Genomic DNA, 13,024 nt, shown 5'->3' with positions numbered 1-13,024 from the left:
CTGCTTTAGCTCATACCAGGAGAGGCTGCTACACGAGGTGGACGAGGTGAACCACAATTTGGTGACCGAGGTCGGCGCAGTTCGCCTATATTGGTACTGGAACTGAGTGTCTTGACGAGACGACTATTCAAAAAATAAAATAGTAGCTAACAAGCTCGTTCCTGTTGACCTATTCGAAAAGACCAACTAGACTCCCAGCGCGTGCTACAAGGACCCTCAAAAGTAGCCCTCCGCGTCATCAAGTGAGTTAGTCAAAATTTCCTCAGACCGACCAGCATCAACACCAAACACACAGCAAAGAGTCGTTTTGACAAACTCGCCCACCTTGTCACGAGCCCCAGACCACTCGCGCTCACGTTCAGCCTCCTTTTGGCGGAAGTATGCCATGGCGCACACGGCCAACCAGATCTGCTCCTTGACGTTGTCGCGACCGTCGAGAGAAGAGATGAACGCCGGTATGGCAGGAACGCCAGTGCTAGGAAACACGACGCGCTCAATGGTGGCAGAGTCGAATGCGCCGTTGCCGCTTTGTGTGCTGATAATGGCTGAGAGATTGTCGGCTCCCGCGGTTGCAGCCGCGCCGGGAGCAGCATCCTCAGTATCGGCATCGGCTTCGTCAATGTAGGCAGGTAGCGGAACCGCCATACGAGTGGCAAATGGTTCCGCTTCCTGAGCCATGGAAGCCATAGAAAAGAACCTTGCCTGAGGCGCTGCGGCAGCGGCTGCGGAAGCTTGCGTGCTGACAAAGTCGAGGCTCGAGTTGTTGTCAACGGGCACGGCGGACAAGAGGCTCTGCTTTGCTTGGGTGGCATTGCCCGCCGTGTAAGTGATTTTGCCTGTGCCGTTCATGGTGGCTATAAAGGACGTCTGGGAGCTGGCAAGGCTATATTTCTTTCTTAGCCGGATAATCTTGGCCTCTGTCTAGTACTTGTCGGTCTGGTTGGTCTGGGTTAGTAGCTTCTGCTTAAACGTCTGGATCAGGGCGTGCGCAGCGAGCCTATGGATAAGACGCCCGTTGGTCTCAAACCTCTTCCCGACCTTAATGGTGTGCTTGGCGCTACCGCTGCCGGGAATGTCGTAGTTGATGGTGACCCTGGAGTCTCTGGACGCACCGTCCACAATTGCGTACCAGTAGCTGCGGATGGCCTAGAACATGGTGCCAGGCAGTGGCGCCTGCTGAACTGCCTTGGGCGGCGGCAGATTGTCGCCCTTGGCCACGGCGCCGAGCTCCGCCTGGTTGGGCTTTGGGCGGCTCCCCTGGTTCTCGCCGTCGGCGGCGCCGCCACCACCAGATTTGGCGGGCGCCGGGTCTACATGCTAGTCAATGGAGCGCACACGCACGGGCGCGTAGTTGATGGCGTTGATGAGAGTCTCCGCCTTTTCCTTGCCGTGATCGCGGTCCTGCAGTAGCGTCTTGCTGATGTAGGCGGTTGCGCCGGCGCCGGCCCGGGCCAGGCCTTCGCACATGCCCCGCGAGACATCGTTGCCTAGACCTATGACGAATACGCGCAGGAGCTTGGACTGGCCCGCGGCTGTGGCGGCGTGCTGCTGGACGGTACGCATCGCGGCCGTGACGCCCTAGTCCAGCCCGTCGCGCTGATGACGATGATTGAGCAGCGGCGCTTGGATGCGTCGCGCTGGTTCAGCACCGTGGTTAAGGCTGCGTCAATGTTGGTGCCGCCTGTGGCGCTGACCTGGAAATTGCTGACCGCTGTCGAGACGTTCTTCTTGTTATATATAACGCTCTTGCCGCCCGCCACAATGGACCACGCCGAGGTGTTGAAGTTGTAAATGTTAAAGGTTGAACCAGTGTGACTTGGCAGCTGGTTTAGCATGGTTTCGACGACGCTGTTGGCCATTTTAATCCGTGAGCCCTCTATGCTACCGCTGTAGTCGACGAGGAAGATGTACTCTGCCATGAATATTAGCGTCTGACCGTAACAGCCCATCTGCCATGGGGTATGACTTACCATGCTCTTCAACACTCAGGCGAAGATTGGAAACGAGCGTGAGCGCCAAGGCTAGAGTAGGAGACTGTCCTGGGAGCGGCGGCGAAAGCTGCTTGACGATGTAATGAGCTTGATCGATCCTCGGGACCGTCCACGAGAGAATAAAGTGGTGCTTTAGAAAGGTACTACTAGTGAACTTAATATAAGACTTCCACTACTTGTAAACCTTGCGCTTCTTAATAGGCGGGAGCGCCTTAAAGGAATTATTAGAGAAGTTATTAGTGATGCTGGCATGGTGAGTGAGGCAGTTAAGATTAAAAATCATCTTAGAACGGTTGACTTTGATGCTGATAGTAATGATGACGGCGTCTGAGCTAGTCAGAGCTGTCGGTATAGTCATCACACTTGTAGGCCCTGCTCCGGGACGGGCCGCTAAGCCCGCGGGGATGGTCAGGCGAACCGAGTCCTTGATGGTGTTACTTGAGATGATATAGACATAGGTCACGCTATTTAAGCTTGGTTTAGAATGAGGCTCACAGGCAAGGCTCTAGTAAATCTTACCGCACTTTAATGGTTGAATTGGGTGAGACGGCGCCTAAGCTAATTTGGAACACTGGGCAGTAGGTTAGTTGGGGATGTTATTTAAAGAAATTAGAAATAGCGAATAGAGAGGCATATTGTACCTTCCTTGTTGACCTTGTTAAGCTTCTATGCCTGGACGCCAGCACTCTTGGCAGCTTGATACTTTTTGTCGGCCTTGGCCTTTTCATCCATAATCGCTTTGACGACTGTGTTTCCTACCTTGGCTGTGAAGCTAATCACGGACGCCTTGAGCGGGACTTTGAATATATACGTAACCTCGCGCTCTACGTTGGTCTGGGCCTGGGAAGTCTCTACCAGAGTGCCCTCGACAAATATGTCCTTGACCGTGGAGTGGTAGCGCGAGTTGAGTAGCGGATAGCCCATAGCTTCCTAGTGCTCCTGATAATAGATGCCTTGGCGTCTCTGAGCTGCACCGACATAGGCCATAGTTTCTGCTTTTATTTTTTTTTCCTTGGTAGAGATTCTTTTTAGTTTTTTACTGGAATAGTATGCTAGGTAACTGACAAGAGCACGCACATGTATGTATCCGAGCGATGGAGGGGTTTATATTTGGTCGACTTCTCCGCAGGAGGCGAGCGGGGAAGGGCACAATCTCGCACATTTCTGTAAGTCAGAGCTACATCTCGGAAGACTCTATGAAGTAGAGACTACCACGGCAGATTTGTCAGAGCTAAACGCATCTCGAAGCAAGTGTTGATGCCTAGTATTTTGCCAAGGGATTGCTTCTCACAAACGACGGCAGACGTGCATATATGCACCCGCGACCTCGTGATACCAAAACGAAAAGCCTCAACGAGCGTAGTCGCTGCAAGCGGACAACGTCTATTAGGGTGGCCGCCGCAAAGAGCTCCGAGAAGGAGGAGGGACGTTGCACTCGGAACTGCCGCGGGGTCGCCCACTGACAGGCCAAGGCAGAACAGTGTCGCAGCAGCACTACCTCGCCGGTTATAACCGGGACGTGGTTTAACACGTGCAATCAAATGAGGCCATACATTGGCATAAATCGGCGCTCAAGGTCGCTTATTGGGACTTGCATCGGTGTAGTTGCTGCAAGAAGGGTCCGTCCTTGGATTTGATAGCGTGGCGCGTATAGTTTACAATCTATCTACGGACTAGGAACCAGGAAAGACCAAAATGATGTTTCATTCTTACTGATGAGATATCTCAGAGATGATTATGTAGTTGCTCTCGGTGCTAGCAATCTGAACATTGATAGTTGTAGACAAAGCAGCGTTCATCTGGCTGTAGCATCAAGCATTGTAGTGTCACCGAGGTTGCGTCTCGCTGCCCCTTTCTTGGACCTTTTTGCATCATTTCTATCATAATATCTACGGTATTGTTCTTCACATGGCTTTCAACTACCCTGATAAATATGTACGGGACCCCGCTAGCTCCTGCTCTTCATGTTTTCCCACATGACGGCATCGGTGCCTTGAAGGGTGAACGTGCCCAAAGTTCCGGCAACAACCACGATGTACACAATATGTAATTAGATACAATATTTTAGAGACTATATCTCAGCCATTTCTGACTTCCCCCAATCAAGTTCAACCCCGCGGACGTCGCCCGGTTCTGGCCGGCGCCACGACTACATCATGCACCGAAATCCCCATCGAGGCTGTGTCTGCACGGCGTTGTCTCTCAGCCCGCCACGTTTGGGACACCGCTGTCCAAGAAACATGATATATGCCGGTGCCGTTGAATAACGCGCGTGTCACAAGGTGGATGGAATTTCTTGGCGATGTCAAGTCTTGAGACAGGAGCTGGCCCAGCATTGGCACATCTAGTGAATCAAAGTTAGCTGGCTGCGGGAACAGTTGAGGAGAAAGTCAAGCTGAGTCTATGATGCATGGAATGTTTCATTGTATTTAATTCGGCGCAGCCTTCGGCAAACTTAATCATCATGCTGTCTGCAAGGAGAGGGTCTGACGCCTTCTGCTCTTGGCAGAATGTGTCGCCTCTCAGTTGCCACGATCAGGAGGACCAGAATCGTTCTATGAGGCTACAACAACCTATTTTGCGCAGTCAGAGTACCCTTCATGTGTATGAATTGATGCCAGAAAGGAAGAATATGACGGCAAAGGGAGCATTACTTCTGGCAAACCCATCCGGGTTAATCCCCAACAGGAGACGCTGAGATACTGCGAAATAGGATACCTTTCTACAGCTGAGGAGCCACGATTGAGAGTACACAGGGCCCAGAAGCATGAGAAAGTAGTAACTAAACAGGGACAGTACAGCCCCGCGGCCAGGTGACTGAGCAGTAGTGGAAAGGCCATTAACGCAGCTATTGTGGCGTTTATTGCTGTCTATTCAGGTACAAACAATCTAAAAAGCGCAATTGTGCCCTTTATCTTACACGTAGTATCGAACTTTGCCTTCAAAAAGCCTACGAGCGGTCCTCGAAACGGCACAGCTTCCTACGCGCTCTTCGCCATTGTCATCCGTTTCCATCCTAATCTCAACCAAAACGGCTCCCTCGGCATGCTCAATCCGCACCTCACTCGATGCCGTTCCTTTCAATGCGAAATCATCATCAATATCAGCTGGGCTTGGCGTCCGTTCTGGTGTGAGCGGAGCATCACCGCCCACGAGGACCGGAGCCCGCGACAGCTGTTCCGCGACAGTCCCCGCCGACCGCAACGCAGCAGCAACACCAACCGCGCCTGTCAGCTGGAGACTGGGGTGCGGCTTGCCCATTGAGTATGAGAGTACTCGGATATCCGCCGCGCCTTTGTGTGTAAAGACGGGCGGATACAAGAGGATCGCTTTTGGCGTGCCGCGCGTTTTGGAAGCCGCGGCTGTATCGCGAGCGAGGCCCATCTGCACAGCGCCGGTGATGCGAATAGACTCTACGAGCTCGTCTTGCTCCTCGGGGGAGCAGATTTGCAGAAGCGGCGATATGGACGTTGCATCAATCAGGACAAATGGATTGGCTGCGTCGATGAGCGTAACTTTGGCTTTGAAGCCGTCGTGATGTTTTCGGGCTTGCACGGCAAGTACCTGTTGGCGTTGGCCTGTTGGGAATAGTTTGCCCGTCATGCTTCCAGCGGGGTCGATGAAAGCCACCTTGATTTCGCTGCCGCTTGTGCTGACACCAGGGATGTTGTACTCGCCGTCTTCCCTGTACTGGCCGTCTTGGTCAATCTCGACCGTCTCAACAATGACTCTTTTTGTATTGATATTGTATATCTTCACTTTGCACTACATTGAATCAGCGGTAATCCTTGAGTCCGGGTTCAATTTTACTGACAACAGATGCTCCCTTTGCCGGTCTCACCAGCCCTTCTTGCACGGCAAACGGTCCAACACCAGACACCATATTGCCACAATTTCCGCTGAAATCAGCAGACTCCCTTCCAACAGCAACCTGCACAAATGTAAAATCGACGTCGATCCCGGGGCGTGTCGACGGTGAGACAACGGCAACTTTGGAGGTGGTCGACGTGCCGCCTCCGATGCCATCAATCTGGCGAGGATCGCATCCGCGCGAGCCAAGAGCAGAGATTAAGTGCGGACTCCAGTCTTCTTCTTGTGTTGGGAGGTCGTTTCTGTGGATAAACAGGCCTTTGGATGTCCCAGCTCGCATGAGCACGCAAGGAAGGGTGTGCATTCTCGGTTTTCTCGCGGCACCCATGCTGAGAATAAATTCGAGGGCCGCAGGTGTGATATTCTGCACCGTAGTGTGGGAACTCGAAGATTTGGAACAGGTATTTAGCAATCTTCTAGAGGCAAGATGACGAAAGCAATTCATTCTTGATTCTTGGCTGCAACGATAGTACAAGCTTCGCCTGAGAAGCGGGTTACCTTATATTCGTGAAGCGAGGTCCGCGAACATATCCACAAAACATCCAACAATTCCAACCAACAGAAACACAGACGCATCTAATTAGTCGTCACCGTCTCTGTACTTACTTCTCGTCAAGTCCGAGTTCCATGCAAATCCCGGTGACTGCTCCCGTCCCGCGGGGCTCCACCTTCCGCGCCCCAGCGTACTTACAAAAAGGCCAGGCTCCCTGTTCCCGTGCTCCCGCGGCATCACCAGCCCAAAAACGAGAAATCATCCAGAGCAGACCCGTTAAATCCAAACAAGGGATCTTCCAAGCCGGCATGCTCGCGGCTACTCTGCTGCTGCTGCCACGACGCTACCATGGCAGGAGCAGCTTCGGCGCCCGCCGTACCTTGACCGGGTGCGTGACCCACTACCCCAAAGACCATCGGCACCTGGCCGGGAAGCGTAGACGCAGAGTATACATGACCCTGCGAGGCTGGAGCTGGAGCTGGACTGTTTGGTGGAAACCACTGCTGCAGGGGTTGTTGCTGTGGATATACTTGCGCTGCCACGGGAGGAGCAGCTCTGCCGCCCGCAGCTTCGCCTTCTTGCAGAAAGCTCTGGATGATGCCGTCCACATCCACCATATCTGACGCCGGAGAGCTAGCTGCAACACCAGCAGCTATACCTCCATCTTGCAGGTCAGGCATCCTTGAAGGGCCTCCGGATGTGCTGCGGTCCGAGGCCAAAGGTGACGGGGATTGCACAGGCTTCGACACCGAAATTGACTGCCGACGACGCGGGCCAGCTCCGTCATTGCCTCTCGAATCTTGATCCATCCTCAATGCACCGGCAGAGTCGCGTTGCACAACCACCACACCTAACCTTTTCATCAGACTCTCGACAATTACATTGGCCTTGCGCACAGCCGAGTTGGTCTCTTGGTTTTCGCGAAACACGGCAAGACAGGTGGCAAGTTTGGCGTGGGCGGTTGAGCCGCGGCTGCGTCGCGTGGCTATGCGTGCATGTATGGTGGCCGCGACGTAGGTTGCATAAGAGATGAGATAGGGCGCTCGCCGGATAGAAAACGCAGCGTGGTAGGCGCGCAGGAGCTGGACAATGGCCGAGGCAGACGATGCGCACTTCATGAAAGAGTCGACGCTGATTTGACGAGAGGTGCTGTACAAATGTCCATCTGCTACGAATGGTCTATGAAGGAGAATGACGAGGACGTGATGCATTGCGCTGCTGGGTGTTAGCTGTGACAAGGAAAGTGACTTACTTGTTCACAAAGGGAGGTGAGAACGCACTGGAGGCTGAAGACATGGGGAGGTGGAAATTGTCTTTCACGTAATTTAGTGGCATCGACTTCCAAATGAGATGGAAGAGATTCCCCCCAATCTCTCAGTTTCTTGTGCAGGTTTATTCGCTCGCCAGCGAGTTTTGATGGGCTTTGGTCAGAGCTGCGTTCCGTATAGATGGTGCTCAGGATATCACTCATGACGAGCGACAGCCTGCATAAGCTCGCGAATGTCGACGTGCTGTATGCTGGCGTAACTTCAAAGTCTGACCTCGACTCCGAGTACGCGAATGGCGTCCATGGTTCTAGTTCTTCAAAAACATCCAGGAACCTAATGGGGACCAGCGCGTCTGATTCCTTGAGGCTGACTGGTCGCCCTTGATATAGGCTCTGGATTTTATCAACAACTAGCAAAGTCAATTTACTTGAAGACGGCGCGCGGAAACATACAAGTTACGACGTACCAAATGCTCCCCAGAATACTCTTCTTCGTATCTCCAAGTCTTCATCTGTGAACCTCCTCGAATTCGACAAGTCCACATGCAGACCCAAGTCGGTAATCATCCGAAACGCCAACCCCGAATACAACCAAGCAGCACTCCGCTCATCGCCCAACGCAAACAGCGAGTTTGTCATCACCAACAGTGCTTGAATCGTCGTAATGTCGCTGCGATCGAGCGCTTCGCCCAGCAACGTTCTCACGCGCTCCCGAAACTGCCACCCCGCGGTCCGCACATCGCCGGGGTCCTTGCGCACCTCGAGCCGCGGGCTAAACTTTGCCGCGCCAAAGTAGATTGCGTTGAGAAGTAGCTTGGAGAAGTAAGGGCCGCTGCAGGCCATGTCGCGCATAAAGGCGGGTCGGTAGGTGACGAGGAATGAGTGGTGCTGGCGGTTCCAGTGCAAGGAGAGAAGATGCATTCCCAAGTCTGGCGTGATGCCGTCAAAGTCGAGTTTGCCGTTGCGATAGTTGAGCTGCTCCATCTGATCTACGCCATGTCAATAAAAACTCCTGTTTCCACGTCGGCTGAGCGGAGAAACTCACTTTGTCGGGCTGCCTCTGCGACGAGGCCGCGCTCTATCCAGTCTTCTGGCATGCGCGGCTGTACGTCGCCAGCCTGCTGGCGCTCGGGGATGCTATCTTCAAACAGCGCACTCGTACGTCCATGATAGCTAGAAATACCATTTGCAGAGGTGACAATGCGACTGACACGCGAATCCGGCGAGGGCTGGGCCCCCATAGTAGCACCTTCAACGCTGGCTGCATCATCGCCATCCTCACCAGGACTAGACTCTGCCGCTTCGATAGATGTCCGGGCCTGTTCGCCTTCGCCGGTCTGCGCCTCTGCGTGCGCGGTCGGTTGCCTCTCCGCCCGACGTCGCGCGGTCGGCTTTTGGCGGGGGCGCTGGCTCTTCTCGCGTACGTGCCGGGCCCGACCTGCTTCTTTGGCCGGCTCACTTACGGGCTCAAAAAAACATTGTTCGCCGTAGGTGGCGCAGTTTGAGCAAACGGGTCTCTGACCGTTGCATTTGATCTAGCCCGCATCATCCATCAGTGCTGGTGCCCACGGGAGGGAGCCCAATGGGAATTGATTGACTCAACTTTGCGACGGCGACAAAATGAGCAAGCCGCGGGAGCACGGCGTCGGTGGTTTTCTGCGGGAGACATCTGTTGCAAGTGTGAGATTCCCCGTCTGCGCTGCGTGGTGCATGTTGGTTGCTTTTACCTGTCTGCCGCGGGAAACGGGAAACGGGTAGATTGATAAAGAAAACAAGTTGTGGCGGAAAGACGGGTAGAAGATGCCGCGGGAATGTACGATGCCAACCAATAAACACCGACGGATTTTGTGGACAAGAGCTGAGCGGGCGTCGGCACGTGAGGTTATGGCAGCCTACAGTGACAACAATTATAGAGATAAAACCGGTAATAAGATTAATTCTTATTATTATTAGACTTGATTCAACTTCTAGATACTACCTCAATCAGAGGGAAAATTAGCACCAAGTGTTTAGAAAGCCTGGCTACTAGTGCTTAAGCTGGTCCCTATACTTGTCTATTCTACGCTATATTCTTTACACGTTTTATTCATGTTCTCTAAACGCTGGTTTTCGAGAGCCTTTGAAACTTTGCGGCGCAAAAGTATAATAGTTTTTTACTACCTTAGCAATCCAGTCACAGTGCAAGTAGTATATAATCACGTTGTAGATAGACGGCGCAAAAAAAATCTAGGATAGTATATTTCGCGAGTAGTGTAAAACCTAGGTGTTGCTGTGGGCTAATGCAGTAGCGCTGAAAGCTGCAATTCGGCCAAAGATATCGAGGTCTGTTAGTTCGCATAGTGCAGAGACGAGCCCACAATATAGCCTGACTGCTTTGCTTCTTTCAGCCATATCCAACTCTGAGTAAAATCTGTCGAGTAGAGACGAATGTGCCAAGTTGTAGGCAGCACCATCGGAACGAGCCTCGGATAGAGTATATGATCCTGTGCCATAGCCATGTGCTCTCAAAAACTGCAAAACAGTGTCCTGTATGCATGCGACGTAGGTATCATGTGGAAAAGCCAAAAGTATAAAGCTTCGCACCATCTCTGGCACAGTTGGGCTTCCCTCCGTTACTGATCTAATCTTTCTCTTTGCATTCGCATCATCAACCCCGAGCCGCAAAGCCAAGTGTTCCACTATATCGTGGTCAATAGGGGCATCAGACTTGTGCCATGAGTCGGTAAACGGCCATCTGCCTTCTCCCCAGCCATGGGTGAAAGTTTGCCATTTCAGCTCGTGCCAGCGCGGCGCAGTGTCTTCTTTGGCCCATGTGAACCACAGCTGCGGCGCCGTGCAGTATCTTGTTGCGGCAAGGTACCATACGCATGAGCCGTAATGCCAATCCTCGCTATCACTGTGATAATGGCAGCCGTTGCACTTCATGGACCCCGCATAGTCCAGTGTCGCCAAAGCTGTGGCCAGCCAAACGAGGTTCTCTGCGCTCACGTTGCGTGCTTGAACAAACAGATTCATCGGTTCACCCAAAGCAATATCGCTTACAACATCAGTGATGTCGTTGTAGTAAAACACTGTATCATGCATAGCCTGGGCCCAAGGGCAAGCCCTTCCGAGGGATTGCACAAAGCGGCCAACGCTGTCGTAACCACGTGCAATGGCTTTGGAATACATGGTAATGCCGACGTAGGCATCGCATGCACCATCCGACCATCTCGGTCTCATGTATTCACTGATGCTCAGGGCTTGTCCTGGCGGAGAGGAGCAGCCACCTTGAGCTACAAGTGCCTTGCCATCACTAATCCATTGGGTGTTGTGCGCGATAACATTGGATAGAAAGGTTGAAGATGGCGCTGGTATATAGTCCGATCTTGCAACAACCGCAGTGTAGGCTACCAGAGCCTGAATCTCGCCTGCCTCGACCGATCCGACATAATCCGTCAAGAGGACCGTAGCGATGGCGCCTGCACCCTTGTAGCACGCAAGAGTATCGCTTTTGCGACCAGAAACGGCGAGCACAAACATTTCTGAGAAGATGCTGAGAGCACGGATAGCAGCCTCAAGTTTGGTATATCCGGTCGCTTGCAGTGCCTCAAGCAGGCCACTAGCTACGTGACCTTTGGAGTAAATCGTGGACTGCTTGTGAAACCAGTCTGCACCACGGCGTCGCGTTTCAGCATCAAATTGCTTGGCCGATGCATGTGCCGCTACCAGATACTCAGAATCAAGAGTATAAGTTTCGTCGCGTGGATACACCTCCACCTGAGGGAGTGCAGCACGTGCGGCGCATTGGGTCCATGGTAGCTCGTTATTTGCGTCCTCAGAGTCGCTGGTTTGTGGTGCCATCTTCCAACAGTTTCTAGGCCTGTCATCTCGGAAAGCAATCCATTTCCAGTCATATGCCTTTTCAGCGTCGCAATCTGACTCGGCGAATTGCCCGTTCGTGGGGCCCTGATATAGTGTTGTAAGCTGGGTTCGCGACGCAAGAGAATGGATCTTTTCTGCTTCAAGACGAGATTGCAGAGAGACAGAACAGGTGCTCAAATTCTCTGCGCTCTGTATGATAGATGGACGGCAATCAGTTGTCTTCTTCTCGATATTACAAAAGGAGCAACGCCAAACGTCCTCCTGCTGTGTTTCTTCTGCATTCGATGCGCTCATTGCGTAATCCAGGTTGATCATGTGATTCAAGTTTGCTGAGAAGCGCAGAAAGGCAACATAAAAATGCCTTGCGGTCGATTTGACTTTAGACTTTATAATTATCCAAGGCGTCATAAACAATTAGTTGGCTCAACCCGTTCCTTGAGACTAGTGGCGGTCACTGCCGGGACAAAACTCCGCACGTTACTGTAGCAGAAGTCGTTACTACCAATATCTACTCCGTACGCCATCACATTACATTAAGCGGAGCCATACGAAATTACTACGTTGGTCCATAAGCTGAGCAAAGTGAGACAAGACTAGTATCATCATGTGAAGAGAAGAGCCAGATGAAACCCACAACAGCACTTACATTACTCCCACAATACTGCGAATTGGCTTTTGTCACGTTCATGAACGCGTATACCAGGTCACATTCTGACTTCAGTCTTGAGCCAAACAAGACAACACCGATAGTTTGTCAAAACCTCATAGCCACACAACTGTCCTCATTTCATGGCCGGGTTGAGAAAGAAGAATTGCGCGCACTAACGTGTCACGTTCTACAGCTAAGATAAGTGGAAAAATGAGTAAGCCAACGTGAGAGAATAATACTTTACTAGACACGCAAACTTCGATTCGACCCGACTGTCTATCATATCAACACGACCCCTTCGCTCAAGATTATACGTCATCCGTGCACAAGAACATGACTTCACTTGCTATCACAACCGTTGTGCTATACATGATTTTGGTAGAGTATAATGATCATGACATAGACACATTTGAATGCCAAGTTTAAATTTCATCAGTTGTTACATGGCGCTGGGCATCTTTCGGGTCTAGATAAAGTTTCGACTGCATCTTGTTGCTAAGGTCAAATGAACAGCATCTAACATGAGACTGAAGGTTTCTCGAGGCACAGTGCTACAGGCACGAGTGGCCTCCGAGTCAAGTTTCCATTACTGCGCGGCATCGAGGCTGGCCAGAAAGCGGTGAAAGTTCTCACCTGTTCTGTAGCGTATTGAAGAATGCTGTAGCATCACTGCCTCAAGGCTGCGTCTTCGTTGGAGACTCTTCCTGTGCTGCCTGAACGGCGGTAAACAGGGCTTGGATGACAGCATTCAACGTTACGCATAAGTAGCGCGTGAAAATTAGCATCCATTATGCCTTACATCATAGATATTACACATGACTAAAGATCTACAACAGATTTCAAGATGATGCAACCTTTCAACTTATGGGTAAAAACACGTCAGCACTTGA

The 13,024-nt window shown here is 51.9% G+C and overlaps 4 protein-coding genes across 4 annotated transcripts; all 4 read right to left on the bottom strand.

Moving 5' to 3' along the window:
- Nucleotides 1-216: 216 nt before the first annotated feature.
- Nucleotides 217-849, bottom strand: BBA_00075 (uncharacterized protein; the record flags this gene model as incomplete). Its single annotated transcript, XM_008595172.1, has 1 exon — nt 217-849. The coding sequence occupies one exon, from the start codon at nt 847-849 to the stop codon at nt 217-219; it is 633 nt and encodes a 210-aa protein (XP_008593394.1).
- Nucleotides 850-921: 72 nt separating this feature from the next.
- On the bottom strand, nt 922-2,915 carry BBA_00074 (von Willebrand domain-containing protein; the record flags this gene model as incomplete). Its single annotated transcript, XM_008595171.1, has 8 exons — nt 922-1,146; nt 1,183-1,310; nt 1,338-1,578; nt 1,650-1,912; nt 1,971-2,121; nt 2,176-2,455; nt 2,511-2,562; nt 2,678-2,915. The coding sequence occupies 8 exons, from the start codon at nt 2,913-2,915 to the stop codon at nt 922-924; spliced, it is 1,578 nt and encodes a 525-aa protein (XP_008593393.1).
- A 1,992-nt stretch (nt 2,916-4,907) lies between these two features.
- Nucleotides 4,908-6,189, bottom strand: BBA_00073 (methylitaconate delta2-delta3-isomerase; the record flags this gene model as incomplete). Its single annotated transcript, XM_008595170.1, has 2 exons — nt 4,908-5,756; nt 5,806-6,189. The coding sequence occupies 2 exons, from the start codon at nt 6,187-6,189 to the stop codon at nt 4,908-4,910; spliced, it is 1,233 nt and encodes a 410-aa protein (XP_008593392.1).
- A 401-nt stretch (nt 6,190-6,590) lies between these two features.
- BBA_00072 (C6 transcription factor) lies at nt 6,591-11,779 on the bottom strand (the record flags this gene model as incomplete). The annotated part of the gene is made up of 5 exons (XM_008595169.1): nt 6,591-7,569; nt 7,635-8,031; nt 8,089-8,610; nt 8,667-9,156; nt 9,992-11,779. The coding sequence occupies 5 exons, from the start codon at nt 11,777-11,779 to the stop codon at nt 6,591-6,593; spliced, it is 4,176 nt and encodes a 1,391-aa protein (XP_008593391.1).
- Between the last annotated feature and the right edge of the window lie 1,245 nt (nt 11,780-13,024).

Source organism: Beauveria bassiana, assembly GCF_000280675.1.
Source record: "Beauveria bassiana ARSEF 2860 unplaced genomic scaffold BBA_S00001, whole genome shotgun sequence".
Taxonomy (NCBI): domain Eukaryota; kingdom Fungi; phylum Ascomycota; class Sordariomycetes; order Hypocreales; family Cordycipitaceae; genus Beauveria; species Beauveria bassiana.
This window is presented reverse-complemented; position numbering and strand designations above follow the sequence as displayed.